Source organism: Phaethon aethereus (genome assembly GCF_964289735.1).
Source record: "Phaethon aethereus genome assembly, chromosome: 3".
NCBI classification, from domain to species: domain Eukaryota; kingdom Metazoa; phylum Chordata; class Aves; order Phaethontiformes; family Phaethontidae; genus Phaethon; species Phaethon aethereus.
In genome coordinates, this window is record NC_138576.1 from 62,483,680 (window position 1) to 62,496,337 (window position 12,658).

The window sequence follows — 12,658 nt, forward strand, 5'->3', positions numbered from 1 at the left end:
GGAGAAATGCAAAATCCTGCACCTAGGGAGGAACAACTCCAGGCACCAGCATATGCTGGGGGCCACCCAGCTGGAAAGCACTGTGGCAGAAAGGGATTCAAGGGTCCTGGTGCACACCACGTTGAACATGAGCCAGCAGTGTGCCCCTGTGTCAAAGTTTAATGGTACCCTGGGCAGCATTAGACAAAGTATGGCCAGCAGGTAGAGGGAGATGATCCTTCCCCTCTACATGGCGCTTGTAAGGCCACACCCAGAATGCTGCGTCCAGTTCTGGGCTCCCCATTACAAGAGAGACACGGACATACTGGAGCAGTCCAGTGAAGGGCCACAAAGATGATTAAGGGAGCCTTTCTTCTACAGGGAAAAGCTGAGGGAGCTGGGACTTGTCAGCCTGGAGAACAGTGGTCTCAGGGGGATCTCATCAATGTTTGTAAATACCTGAAGGGAGGGTACAAAGGAGATGGAGCCAGGCTCTTTTTAGTGGTGCGTAGTGACAGGACCAGAGGCAATGGGCACAAACCGAAACACAGGAGGTTCAGTCTAAACATCAGGAAACATTTTTCACTGTGAGGGTGACCGAGCACTGGCACAGGTTACCCAGGGAGGTTGTGGAGCCTCCATCCTTGTAGATATTCAAAAGCTGTCTGAACATGGTCCTGGGCAACCCGTTCTAGGTGCCCTTGCTTGAGCAGGGGGCTCGCATCAGATGACCTCCAGAGATCCCTTCCAACCTCAACCATTCTGTGATTCTGTGATATAATCTTTTTGAACATACAGCTGCTAATGCAGCTACTGGACAAGGTCATCGTACCCTTTTGCTTGAATAGTTATGAATATTGAACTGGTTGACAAATCAGATACTGTTCAAAATTATTTTACAAAACAAGAATTTGGTTTTCATTGTGGTAACATTTTGATGTTTTGTAAGGGAATGCTCATATCTCACACCCCCCCCCCCCAAAAAACCCTTGAAAAATTTCTTGTTAAGGAAAAATTTTCTAGGGTTAAAATCTACATAGCTTTCATTTAAGAGTCCAAAATGGCGATTACGTCAATCTTGGAACTGGTAAACAAAAGTTGTCCATAAAACCTGAGCAAAATTTGAGATTGTTCCTTCATGGGGACTTGGATTATGCAAATTGTAGCAGCGCAGTGGGTGGATTAAAGTATTAATTTTTTCCTGGTAGACTCAGCTTTGGATCTTAGCTCTGCTGTAGAACTCCAGCGTGGCTCATACTGCAGTACGTGTACAACTAGTGCAGGACATCAGTGCCTTAATTGCCTGTGTGAAAATGGGACTAGTCTTTGCAGGACTCAGAGCTATATATGAAGTACTATGATGATCTTGGATGGTATAATAATAGATGGATATTGAGGATTGTGTTCACTGGAACAGTTTTCAGACCTGATTCAAAAATATTTGGAGGGTAGAGGCCATGTTAGTGTCTTGAGTGAAAATGCGCTATCATCCGAATAGTGTCTTACAAATAGGTGCAAGATTGTGGAGGGAGATGGAAAGAGAAGGTGTGCTCTGGAAAAACGCAGCGATGTCTCATTGTGAGAGTCATATTGAAAATATTGTAAGTCTGATTTCTACTTAGAAGTCTTTGAAAAAATATTTTAAATTCTTGCTGTTCATTCCTGATTAATGACAGATGTTCCCAAAGTACTCTTAGTTTCTTCCTTATTCTCTTTTCAAAGAGTAGGAACAACTTAGTTGGACACTCTTCAAGTTGATTCTAAATGTTTCTAGGGAGAAATTAATGATTTCATCGCAGATGTTGAGAGCAGGAGAAATAATGTAGACTGATTAATGTTGCCTGTGTAAAATTTTCCCTTCAGATTCATTTTGATAAAAACTACCCATTTTTAATTTCCTAATCCCAGTGTCATTTTGTTGGACATGTTTGAACAGGTGACACGTTTCACACAGAACATAACTGCATTTCAGAAATTATGACAAATTATTTGTTTGTTGTTTTAAAATGAAGTCATGAAACGTTTAAACACAAGCATGAAAGACAATATAAATGAAAGTCATCACCTCTCCTAGCTTAGCCTTTCCAAATAGATGTGCTGCTGGCAGATAGATCCATGAAACCTTTTAAAGGGGGTCTATTCTGAAAAGTATGCCTCTTGTTTTATTTTGTTAATTTACATTTTAATTCTGTAAAACTAGCACTCCAAGGTGGTGGGTTTTTTTCCCATTGGTGTCTTAAGACTAAACTTGTTCTTTATCAGAAAAATATAAATCAACAGATATGACTACTGTTTGTCAGCTGTGTCATTTGGGGTCAACTTGTGTCTGTGATTCATGCTTCTAACTCTCTGTGGGTACTTGCTTGTTCTGATACATGGGCTTTTACCTGCATCTTTCTGCCCCAGCTCCAAAAGCTTAATTTTTTTGTCCTTTTGATGAGATAGTCAGACTGCCATGCTGCTTACAGCCATGGTGCTGTTGCTGTTTCAGGGTGAGCTAGGGGATGTTTTCAGCACTACTTTAGATATATTTCTTCTTATCTCTGGAATATCAAAGTTCAGTCCTTAGTATTCTACTGCTTTAAACCATAACCTATCTATGTTTGATGCCTGTAAGAAAGAAATCTCTTGGATCATGTCTAAAAGAAGGAGGTGACAGTGTGAAACAACACTCAAAAGAAATGTATTTCCTTGCTTACGGGTAAATTTTATGCAAAGAAGTCTTTAGGCATGTGTTCTTACTAAAATCTTGCTTCTTTTGGAAAGATCTATCAATTTCCACTGGACCTATTGCCACCATCTCCAGGCTTCTTTTGAAGTTTACTCTCCACACGTGTTCTCCTCTCTCTCTTTTCACTGGGGACTTGAGCAGTTTGCTCTCTCTGGTCACATGTTTTTGTCCTGCGTGTACCCAGATGTTTCTCATTCAGGAGCCCTTCCTTGCTTCCTCTGGGTTTTTTATCATAATCTTTTATTTGTACCTTGTCTTTTTGGTAGTATTTTATTCTATTTGTTTCCAGCCAACTGTCTGCTTTAATTTAATTACTTGCAGTTGGGAGCAAAATTGAGTCAGAGCTTGAAGTGAGAGTGTTATTATGATCTCAGGAGGAGGTAGCGATAGCACCTATTCCTGGAGATAACACGGCAGAAGCCTAGAGGTGCTGATTCATACTTAGGCAAGGTATGACTGATAGTTGCTTCTGGCAGAGTGGCTCCCCGTTATTTTGTGTACCTGTGGATACAAATGGAGCAGGGTGCTGGACGTGATGAGGTTTAGGATTTCCCTGTTGGTAGTGAAAATAAATTCATAGTATCACATAGCCAGTGCAAGACAGCAGTTGTTCAATAAACCTTCTATCCAGGACCTGCAAAAACTCCAGCAAAGGAAGAGCTACTGCTTTTCTGGGAGCAGTAGATTTGCTATCACTTTCCTCGGTGTGAGGCAGCCGCTGCTGAGTGAGTGCCAGCTGGCATTCTGAGTACAGTTGTTTGCCTAAAACAGTGGTAATGTGATCATGTTCAGTGATAGAAAATGGCTGTGTGGCCTGACATCTCAGAGCGTTGAGGTAAGGTGCACAATGTGTTCATTGCAAAGAATGAATAATTCTCTTACTCATGCTAATGTTCCATACATTTGGCTCAGCATCTGAACATTCTTTCAGTGTACCAGACTGTAATAAAAATTCCCCAATTAAAACTTAACACTTCAGAATACAGGAAAATTAATGGTTTCTTTCCTCCCTCCCCCTAGGTGCTCATTAACAATGTTCTGCTATACCTGACATTCTTCTTCTTGTAGGCCTTTTCCAAGAACAATTCTGTAGCAGCCCATCTGTTGTATTTTGTTGATTCACAGCTGATGTATGCCATGATCAGCTAAAAAGGCAGAAGAGGAAGAAGATTGCTTGTTTTTGTTGCATTGCCCTTGATGCTGCAATTGGGGTCAGAGAGTCTCTTTATGAAAGAGCCACAGAGCACACTTACTTAGATTTCTAGATTTTAGGATAGGGCAGACAGAGAAAGGGGGGCAATCTTTACAGAAACTACAGTGTAAGTAGAGATTGGTAGCATCTTTTGAAAAACAAATGCTGAACAGAGTTCTCGGAAGCGATAAAGACTTTCCTTTGGGACCAGGTGAAAACAGTTGCAGCCCAGGAAATTGCCTCAACTTGCTGAGAACAAGATTCAAAGGAAATGATGTATTTTGTAAAGAGACAGTGAGAAAGGGGAGATGCTTATGAATACTGATTTTGTCTCATTTCGTTGTTGTAGTTTTCAGTATTTCAGAAGTTACCTTATCCTGGCTTTAGAAAACACCTAGCTCAAAAGTCTTTTGATAATGACCACTCTAAGAGGTGCAAACTAACCCCTGTTGAATTCTGTGTCCCATTCCAAGTACCCATTCTTTACCTCAAAATTTTTGAGCCCTTTGGTTGTTCAATAACTTGAAAATACCTATTTTAGAATAGAGGAGCAGAAATGAGTTGCCTGCAGCATAGACACTGTGGTTCACGTATGCAGTTGTGCTACAGTCTTTCTGTAGCTGATGACTTTCCTTTGCTCAAAACATTTTTACTGTAAAGCCTCTCTGTTACTGGGGTCTGTGGGTATATGGAATATTTTGAGGGGAAATCTCGCTAAAAAAAAGGAGGTATTTTACATTTACAAAGGCATTCACACAGTGCCTTTAATGGTGTTTGTTGGTATAGTCACGGCAGCATTGCTGCCATTTAATTCCTTATTGCTTTAATAATTCTCTCTTCAGATTCACACTTCTCTAATTAATGGACGGCCTAGTGCTGATGACCCTTCACGTGTATTACTAGAATTCACGTCTGCTCGCTTTATTCGCCTGAGATTTCAGAGAATACGGACACTAAATGCTGACTTAATGATGTTTGCACACAAAGATCCAAATGAAATTGATCCCATTGTTACAAGGAGGGTAAGTTATGGCAAGATAGTAGAAATGCATCTGTAGAAGTTCTCTTACACTTGTAGATGCTGTACCTGCCTTTGTTTGCCATAAGAAATTTTGGGAGATTATGAATACCTGTTGTTATCTGTCAAAATCCTGGTGTTAGAGAATTCCCTTTTCACAACAATTTGTTATCTTCTCTATAGCAGAAGTAACAGTTTTATCTTTTCTACTTAATTGTGTTATTAACATACATAACATGCTAATTAACATAAGAACACAGCTCCTTTCCCTGCAAACGTTTGGATGCGGGTAATTGGCAAGTGGCTGCTGTTAGATAATGTCCTCTCGCCTCTTCTGCTGCTCGATCCTTTGATACCTTTAACATTCCTTGAACACATCCTTGAAGTAGAATTTCTACTAGTTGTACTATAAGTAGTAGTAGGGCCTGAATACAATACTTTTAGCATTATTATATGATTGTTGCTAACAGTAAAAATTTTACATTGTGCTTTAGCTTAAAAGAATGGATGCAGCACTCAAACTCACACCATACCCCGGTCTTCTCCACTGTTCCTTGTGTGTGCATGTCCCTAGCTTTTCTTTCTGCAATCTGTACTTTCTTCCTATGCCACATCTCCCTGTTTCCTGCTGCTTAAATGTTGCATGTTATTCTATTTTTCCTCTGATATTTCTCCTAAGTGTTATTAAAAGCTGTTTGGGGGGCTGTATACCTTTTCATGTTTTTTCTTTCTGCTCAATTCCTCTTTCTCTTGGTTATCTTATTTTTCTTTTGGATAGTTCAGCGTACGCTGTAGTAAGTCCTGTTATGGAGGGCGAGTATTGTTATTCTTGGCTTTAGTTAATATCATTTATCAATGGTGGGTAAATGCAAAGAAAATTTGCTTCTTCTCTTCCCCATTTCTGGTTTCCATTTCTTCCTCTAAACACACAGAGTGCTGGCTATTCCTGGAAGTTTGGAATGTGCCATTCTGGTTTGTATTACAAACCCTGAAACCCTTCCAGTTGAGTGCAGTTATTGCAGCCTCACTAATCATGGAAACTGTGTTACATAAGAGTGCATATTTAATAATATGATTCTAAGTGAACAGAAACAAGAAAATTGAATTCACACTTTAAAAATCACTGCATACTCATGAAAAGCTAGTGCACGATGATCCACAGATTCTCAAACCAGCAAACAACAATAACTTCTGTATGGCATCTCTCCATGAGGCTGGCCTCAAAAGAACAAAGAGCAACTGAAACTTGCCATCCTTGTCTGGCTTCCCCTATAGAAGACATGAGACAAGCCACTATTCCACAAAACAGGCAAGAAAGAGTAGCTACAAACGATGTATTATCTGTGTGGTAGAAGGTTAACTGTGAGTTATATGAGTTCCCATTTTGTTCGATGTATATGTTAATGATCTGAAAAAGAGAACACAGAAACAGCAAAATTTGCAAATAGCATATGTTTGTTTTGATTAGCCAATGAGGCTAATTGAGGATGTTACAGGACCCTCACCAAAACAAATGAAAATGGACAAGACGACATGTGAGATTTACTTTTCGCAGATGTCATAATACACGATTATAAATATCTTTCCATCCTTCTTTCTGGTTAGGACTATTAATCCCCACCAAAGAAAAAATGTAAGTGGTCAAATGGCAGAGCAGCAGGTCAAAAGTTATTTAAATCTCAGTAACGAAGACTATTCCATAGTCATGCAAAAGTACAATAGTGAAAAATAGTTCTTCTTTCCACAGTCCAGTGAATGCCCAAGTAAAACCCAGCTAAGGTGAACAAAGGTATCTCTTAGTTTTTGTTCTAGCCTTTCTCTTCTCCCCATCATCATGCCTTTTCCTTTCCCTGTTTTCTGAAGGGAATAAATTCTATAGAATTTGACTTTTCATTATCCAGTGTGCATATAGCCTTTTCCTGTTCTCGTGCTTGGTGTATGCTGTGTATAAATTGACATGGCTCTTGTGACTTCAAACAAATAGAACTGTGCCAATTTATACCCTTTCTTTCACTAAGCCTGAATCTGTTGATCAGGACGCAGCTTGGATTACACTGTCTGCTATATTTGTAATAGATCAAAAAAGAAATAAAACAGGACCTGACAGTTTTGTCACCAGAAACTAATTCTGCAGTTTGGCACCTGCATTTTATAATCCACTTAGCAATACAATTTCTGTTTTGTCTTACAGTATTACTATTCTATAAAAGATATCTCTGTTGGAGGCATGTGTATATGTTCAGGCCATGCGAAGGCTTGTCCACTGGATCCAGTGACCAATGTATGTATTTTTCTTTTTTCTTTCTTTTTTTTAATGTGCCTTATTCATAGGGTGGAACATGAGAAAAATAATCTTGATATTCCTCAGAGTTCTGTGAATTTATGTATATTCTTCACCTAGAACAACAGTCAGAAGCAGTGCCAGGATGAAACAGTGCTGGCAACCAGGATAATAAACATTCATACAATGTCAGCAGAGGCTTTCTCTGAAATGAAAGAATAGGTTTCAGATAATTCAGTCCATATTGAAGGTTTCCTAGGAACAACAGAAATTTGGGTTATGTTGTGTAGCTGTAGAGGTGAGCACTAACAGTCTTTCTTTTCCTTGTTGATATTAATCAAGGTGTTTCCTAAATGACTGTCAAATCTTTAATAGATACTTGCAAACAAATGATGGCTCTAGAACGGTGCGTTTACTATGCAGGAAATATTAATTGAGTGATCAGTCAAACTAGTCTAGAAAATCATGAGCTGTTTATAAAATCTTCCAACTTGTAGCTTTCTTTCTGCGCCATTAATAAACACATAACCAATATAATTGAAATAAAGAAATATAATTTGTTACTGATGGTCCAAATCTATGTACACATTATCACTAATAGACAATTTCCAATCTACTAGTGTTACTAATGTGTCACAGTGTAGGATCTCTTCATATACTATTCACTTAAGTAGGAGCTTTGTAGGATTTAACAGAAAATCTTGTTCATATATGACATTAAGCCAATGTGTAGGAACTGATAAGAAAAAATAAAACTGCAAGAAATTGTACAGACAATGCATTTACAGTTCTAAGCAGTTTCCATGGATCCTTGTAAAAATTTTACAAATTCCTTGGTTTAATCCTTCTAAGCCTTTTCTGTGATGATATGTATAGCAAGTGTTGAACTATTGTTTCAGATGGCCTTAGTTATCAAACTGCAGCATTGTCTCGGTGCCATCTGTTAGAATTGGGCCTAACTCAGAAAATAAGTGCTGTTACTGCAATTAATACATACTTCAGATAGTTTGGCAGCTAGATAAAATAAAGGCATTTTGACAAGTGGGGCGTCTTGTTTTGCAGGATGACAAATACATATTTGTTGTCTGTCCCATATAAAAAATAGCATGAGAGAAACAACTCAAGCCATAAGAGATTTGGAGTATTTGTTTTAGCTCTCCAAGGATACTTTTTAGACCGAACCATACCAAAATAGGTGGGCTTTGGTTATAACCATCATGACTGTAGTTAGTAGCACAATGAAACTTTCCCCTAGCATTACAAAGAGTAAACTTGCTTGAACTTACTGCCTTGCTTTTCTGAAGCATTACTTAAGTTAACCTTGTTTTGCAAGATTTATGCTTTGTCCTGTAAGCCGTGGAATTTCTCAGGTTAGCTTGCTGCTTTGACCTTGAATGGCTTCACAAGGACCACAGAGAATCCCATCCACTGAATTACTATTGGGAAGGCAATTTTTGTTCTTCATTTCTCCAAACTACAGTTTCTTTTATCTTTTCCAAGCTGCTTCTCTGGCTCAGAGAATTTGGGTGTTCCCTGCAGCAATATGTTCGTGCTGGGACTAAGCTGCGACTACAGTGATCTGCTGAGAAACTGAAAAGCCAACAAAAGGGTGGTCCTGCTCTCATCTCCTGTCAGTTTAAAAACTTCTGCTATCCCTCACATAGAGCTAGTTATGCAGTTAGAAGGTTACATGATGAGTTGACTCATCCAGTAAAAAATTAATGCGAAAGTTAAAAGGCAATTTTTAATGCATCAGCCAACAAAATTGATCTCACTCTGCAGCTGCAGGATTGCTACACCCAAGGGAAAGGTGGAGGATGGCTGACTCCTTGCAGTGTAAGATAGGTGGCAGATCAGTTATCCTGTGATGTGTAGCTGTATCTGAGGTCTACCAGCACTTTGGCTTATTTGCTGTAATGGGGAACTTTCATATTCCCATCCTCCTTTCTTCACCCAGTTGGAATTGGATTCTCCTACATTCTTAGATTCTCTTTAGCTTCTCTGGCCAACTATTTTCCTTTGCACCATGGCTGTTTTCTAAAAATAGAACTATAGAAGTTAAACACACTCTTTTGTCTCTCACTTGGTGAATGCAGTGTACATAAATGAATAAAAATGAATAAACAGAGGAATTAGAGTTTAGCCATTCTAAATGTTTTCATAATTTGAACTGGAATGCAGATTATGTACATGGACAGATTCTTCAAATCATCACATTGTGTAAATATTTCTTTTTCTTTTAAATTAGAAATCCATCTGTCAGTGTGAGCACAACACATGCGGAGAGACATGTGATCGGTGTTGTCCTGGTTTCAATCAAAAGCCTTGGCACGCTGGCACTTTCCTGGTTAAGCATGAATGTGAACGTAAGTTGAAAGTGGTACGGAATAGAAAGTTTATTGCAACTGCTGGTGAAAACTGAAATCAGATCTTCCATGATTTTGCAATTAATTTTATTTCTAACCACATTTCATTATGAATCAGCTGTTCACTTACTTAGGCTGCCTCGAAAAAGTTAACGGAATGATTACATGTAGATCCATGGTTTTACTGAACTCAGAATATTTAGTGTAATGTGATGATATTGGTGAAATACTGCATAAAAAAAATAATTTTGACTTGTTTAATTTTTATAATTGTGGTGGTTTTATTTTGATAAAATAACAGGACTGTATCCTGAAAAGTAAAAAATCTTTTCCACAGATTTTTCATTATATTAAACTTTAATGGCACGATTTTTGTTTAAATGACACTTTTGTATATTATAATGTTCAGCCTTGCTGAAACAAAATATTTTTACATGATCAAAATGCAATTTGAGTTTCTGATTTTTTTAATGCAAAAATCAATGTATCTAGTTTTCCAAGATGGAATGAAAACATACCTTGAAATATCACCTTCCCACAGGGTGGGAATTTCATTTTCAGATTCACTGTACTAAGGATAGTTATAATTGAACTTTAACATCTTACTTCCAAAGGTCACATATCAGTTATATTTCTGAACATAATAAAATCTAGTGCTCCATTATGTGTAAATGTTTATTAAATTGCAGGATTGCAGCTATAGTTTTACCATGAGTGGTCAAAAATAAATAAAAAGAAATATATATCCCCATGTTAGAAGTAGTAATTGCTTATTTATGTCCCGTAAACTGGTCACAGAGGTCTTTGTTTCAGTAGGGACTGTGTCTGCACTGGGAATGCATTCTGGAAAGAAATCAGGGTACATTTATTCTCGTGTTTAATTTTTAAGACACACTTCTTATGCCCAGTTCAACCCTCAGTGAATTGTTGTGCTTTCATGGTGGAAATAGTTCCCTGGGATCTGGTTCAGATATGAGGAAAATGACTCCCTACAAAGCTTTATGAGCTTTGAATTTCTCTTTATGTGGAAATGAATGTTTTAATACCAGAGGGGAAGGGAGAGAGAGCGCTACCTCATTTTCACAGCAACAGATTATTAGCTTAGCTCTCCTGCATGTGGACCTGAAGCCTAAGAGATCAAATCTGAACTTCTGAAGAAGTTTTAAGATTGGGAATCTCTGTGTTGTGACCCTGTTCTTATATGCATATGTGCAAACCAAGTGTTTTTAGGATGTCTTTCAGCTTTCATGGAAATTATTTTAATTACTCATACCATTCTGCTGCTTTTCGTATAATTCCTCTTGTATTTTAAATTCACTGACTCTTTCATGAACCTTATGTGTGTTTAACCACCAAAAGGTTTCTGGACTATCGATTTAAACAGAAAAAAAAAACCTAAAACAAAACAGGAAGAACATAATTAGGCTGTCAACTTCCATATTCCCCCAGACAAAACGTAAAGAAAAAAATACAGTGTACAGAATTCCAGGCTGCGTTTGTGATGGGACCACTTTTCACAGCTGAAGTGGTAAATTAATGCTTGGATGTGCTGTCAGTTACAATGGATGCAGCACCAATGGTAAAATGTTGAACGACTCTTTTTAATATCTTGGTAAGAGCGTGGCATCTCCAGCCAGAAAGTATTTACTAAGACAGTTCCTTCTCTTTTAGCATGCAACTGTCATGGGAAGACTGAGGAGTGTTACTATGATCAGGATGTTGCAGACAGAAATCAGAGTTTGAATGTCCATGGAGAATATGTTGGGGGCGGAGTGTGTGTGAATTGTACAAGCCACACCGATGGCATAAACTGCGAGACCTGCGTCGACGGTTACTTCAGACCTAAAGGGGTAAATGCGTGTTCTGTTGTCACTTCACTGTAAAACTTGTCATTCAAACCATCAATTTGTCATGGGGAGTTAGGTTATTAAAAAGAGATTACGCAGTTTGGACTGCCTTTTTATGAAGGTTAACTTCTAATTCTGACAGTGTAGTAGTGGCTTTTCACAGCTGGAAATCTGTAAAGTTAACACTCACAGAAATATGAAAGTGAATTGTGTTGATATGAAGGAATGCACTTGAGGTCAGGGCCTCCAGCTTGTATTTCAATTTAATTTAAAGGACGATGTGGTTCTGTAAACAGAACTTTTGCCTCAGGAATGCATTTCAAGATTTGTTATCAAAGATCAAAGAAATATTGCTGTATTTTATATTGGAGAGTCTGTAATTTTTATTTTTAAAATGTAATGTAGAATTAATAATCACTGAAATGCTATAGTGTCCCATGGATGCCTTTCATTTTCAGTGCAGTGGGAATTGGTTTTTGTGTTTCATCATATAAGGCTGTATTTTCATCTAAGTTGAAGCTGTCAGAAGATGTATCTTATATTAGGTTGTATTGACAATATGGGCTGTGCCTGTGCTTTAGATAGCTACATTAATAGCGTGTGCTTAAATTCCTGATATTTTGCCTATATAGTTTCAGTTGGGTAAATCATGGCCTTTAGTCTGATTGGTTTTCAATCCTCAAACACAGAAAACATCAGCAAATAACAATAATTACACACTCCTTAATATACTGGTTTTAGCCTTAAAGCTTGGGAAAATGAGTACTGATGTCTTCAACAGCAGGGCACTTGATTTTTTCCTCTGAATCAGGTTATCATCCAAATAATAGGGATTTTATATATATGTGTGTGTGTATAGTGTATCTATAGTATGTGTATATACCTAGTTCATGCAGAACTTTAAGTTTATATTCCCAGTGTAATATTAGACTAAGGATATATTTGGTTGAGGTAACATTTTCAAGAACAAAAGGAAATTATTCCATTGTCTAATGTTCACTTCTCTTTACTTACCATTTTTGTTCAGTTACTAACTAACTTTAGTTAGTTTTTTGAATTATGTTGACTGGAACAACTGAACTATTTGTCAATATTACTTTAGGTAGTGAATGCTTAAAATCTACTTCATTACATTTATTACTTTCAATCATACAAGGGTCTGTTATTATGTCTACATCTGTTTTTTCAGATGAAAACATATTGGTATCTAAATCACTTACATATTTCTGAATAAAAATAAAAAA

General features: G+C 37.8%; 1 protein-coding gene across 1 annotated transcript in view; it reads left to right on the top strand.

Moving 5' to 3' along the window:
- LAMA2 (laminin subunit alpha 2) overlaps positions 1-12,658 on the top strand; it is a 291,049-nt gene that overhangs the window by 47,786 nt on the left and 230,605 nt on the right. Inside the window, exons 4-7 of the mRNA XM_081997942.1 lie at positions 4,745-4,924; positions 7,112-7,201; positions 9,450-9,567; positions 11,239-11,417. Coding sequence (XP_081854068.1) covers positions 4,745-4,924; positions 7,112-7,201; positions 9,450-9,567; positions 11,239-11,417 — 567 coding nt within the window. The remainder of the gene's footprint in view (positions 1-4,744; positions 4,925-7,111; positions 7,202-9,449; positions 9,568-11,238; positions 11,418-12,658) is intronic.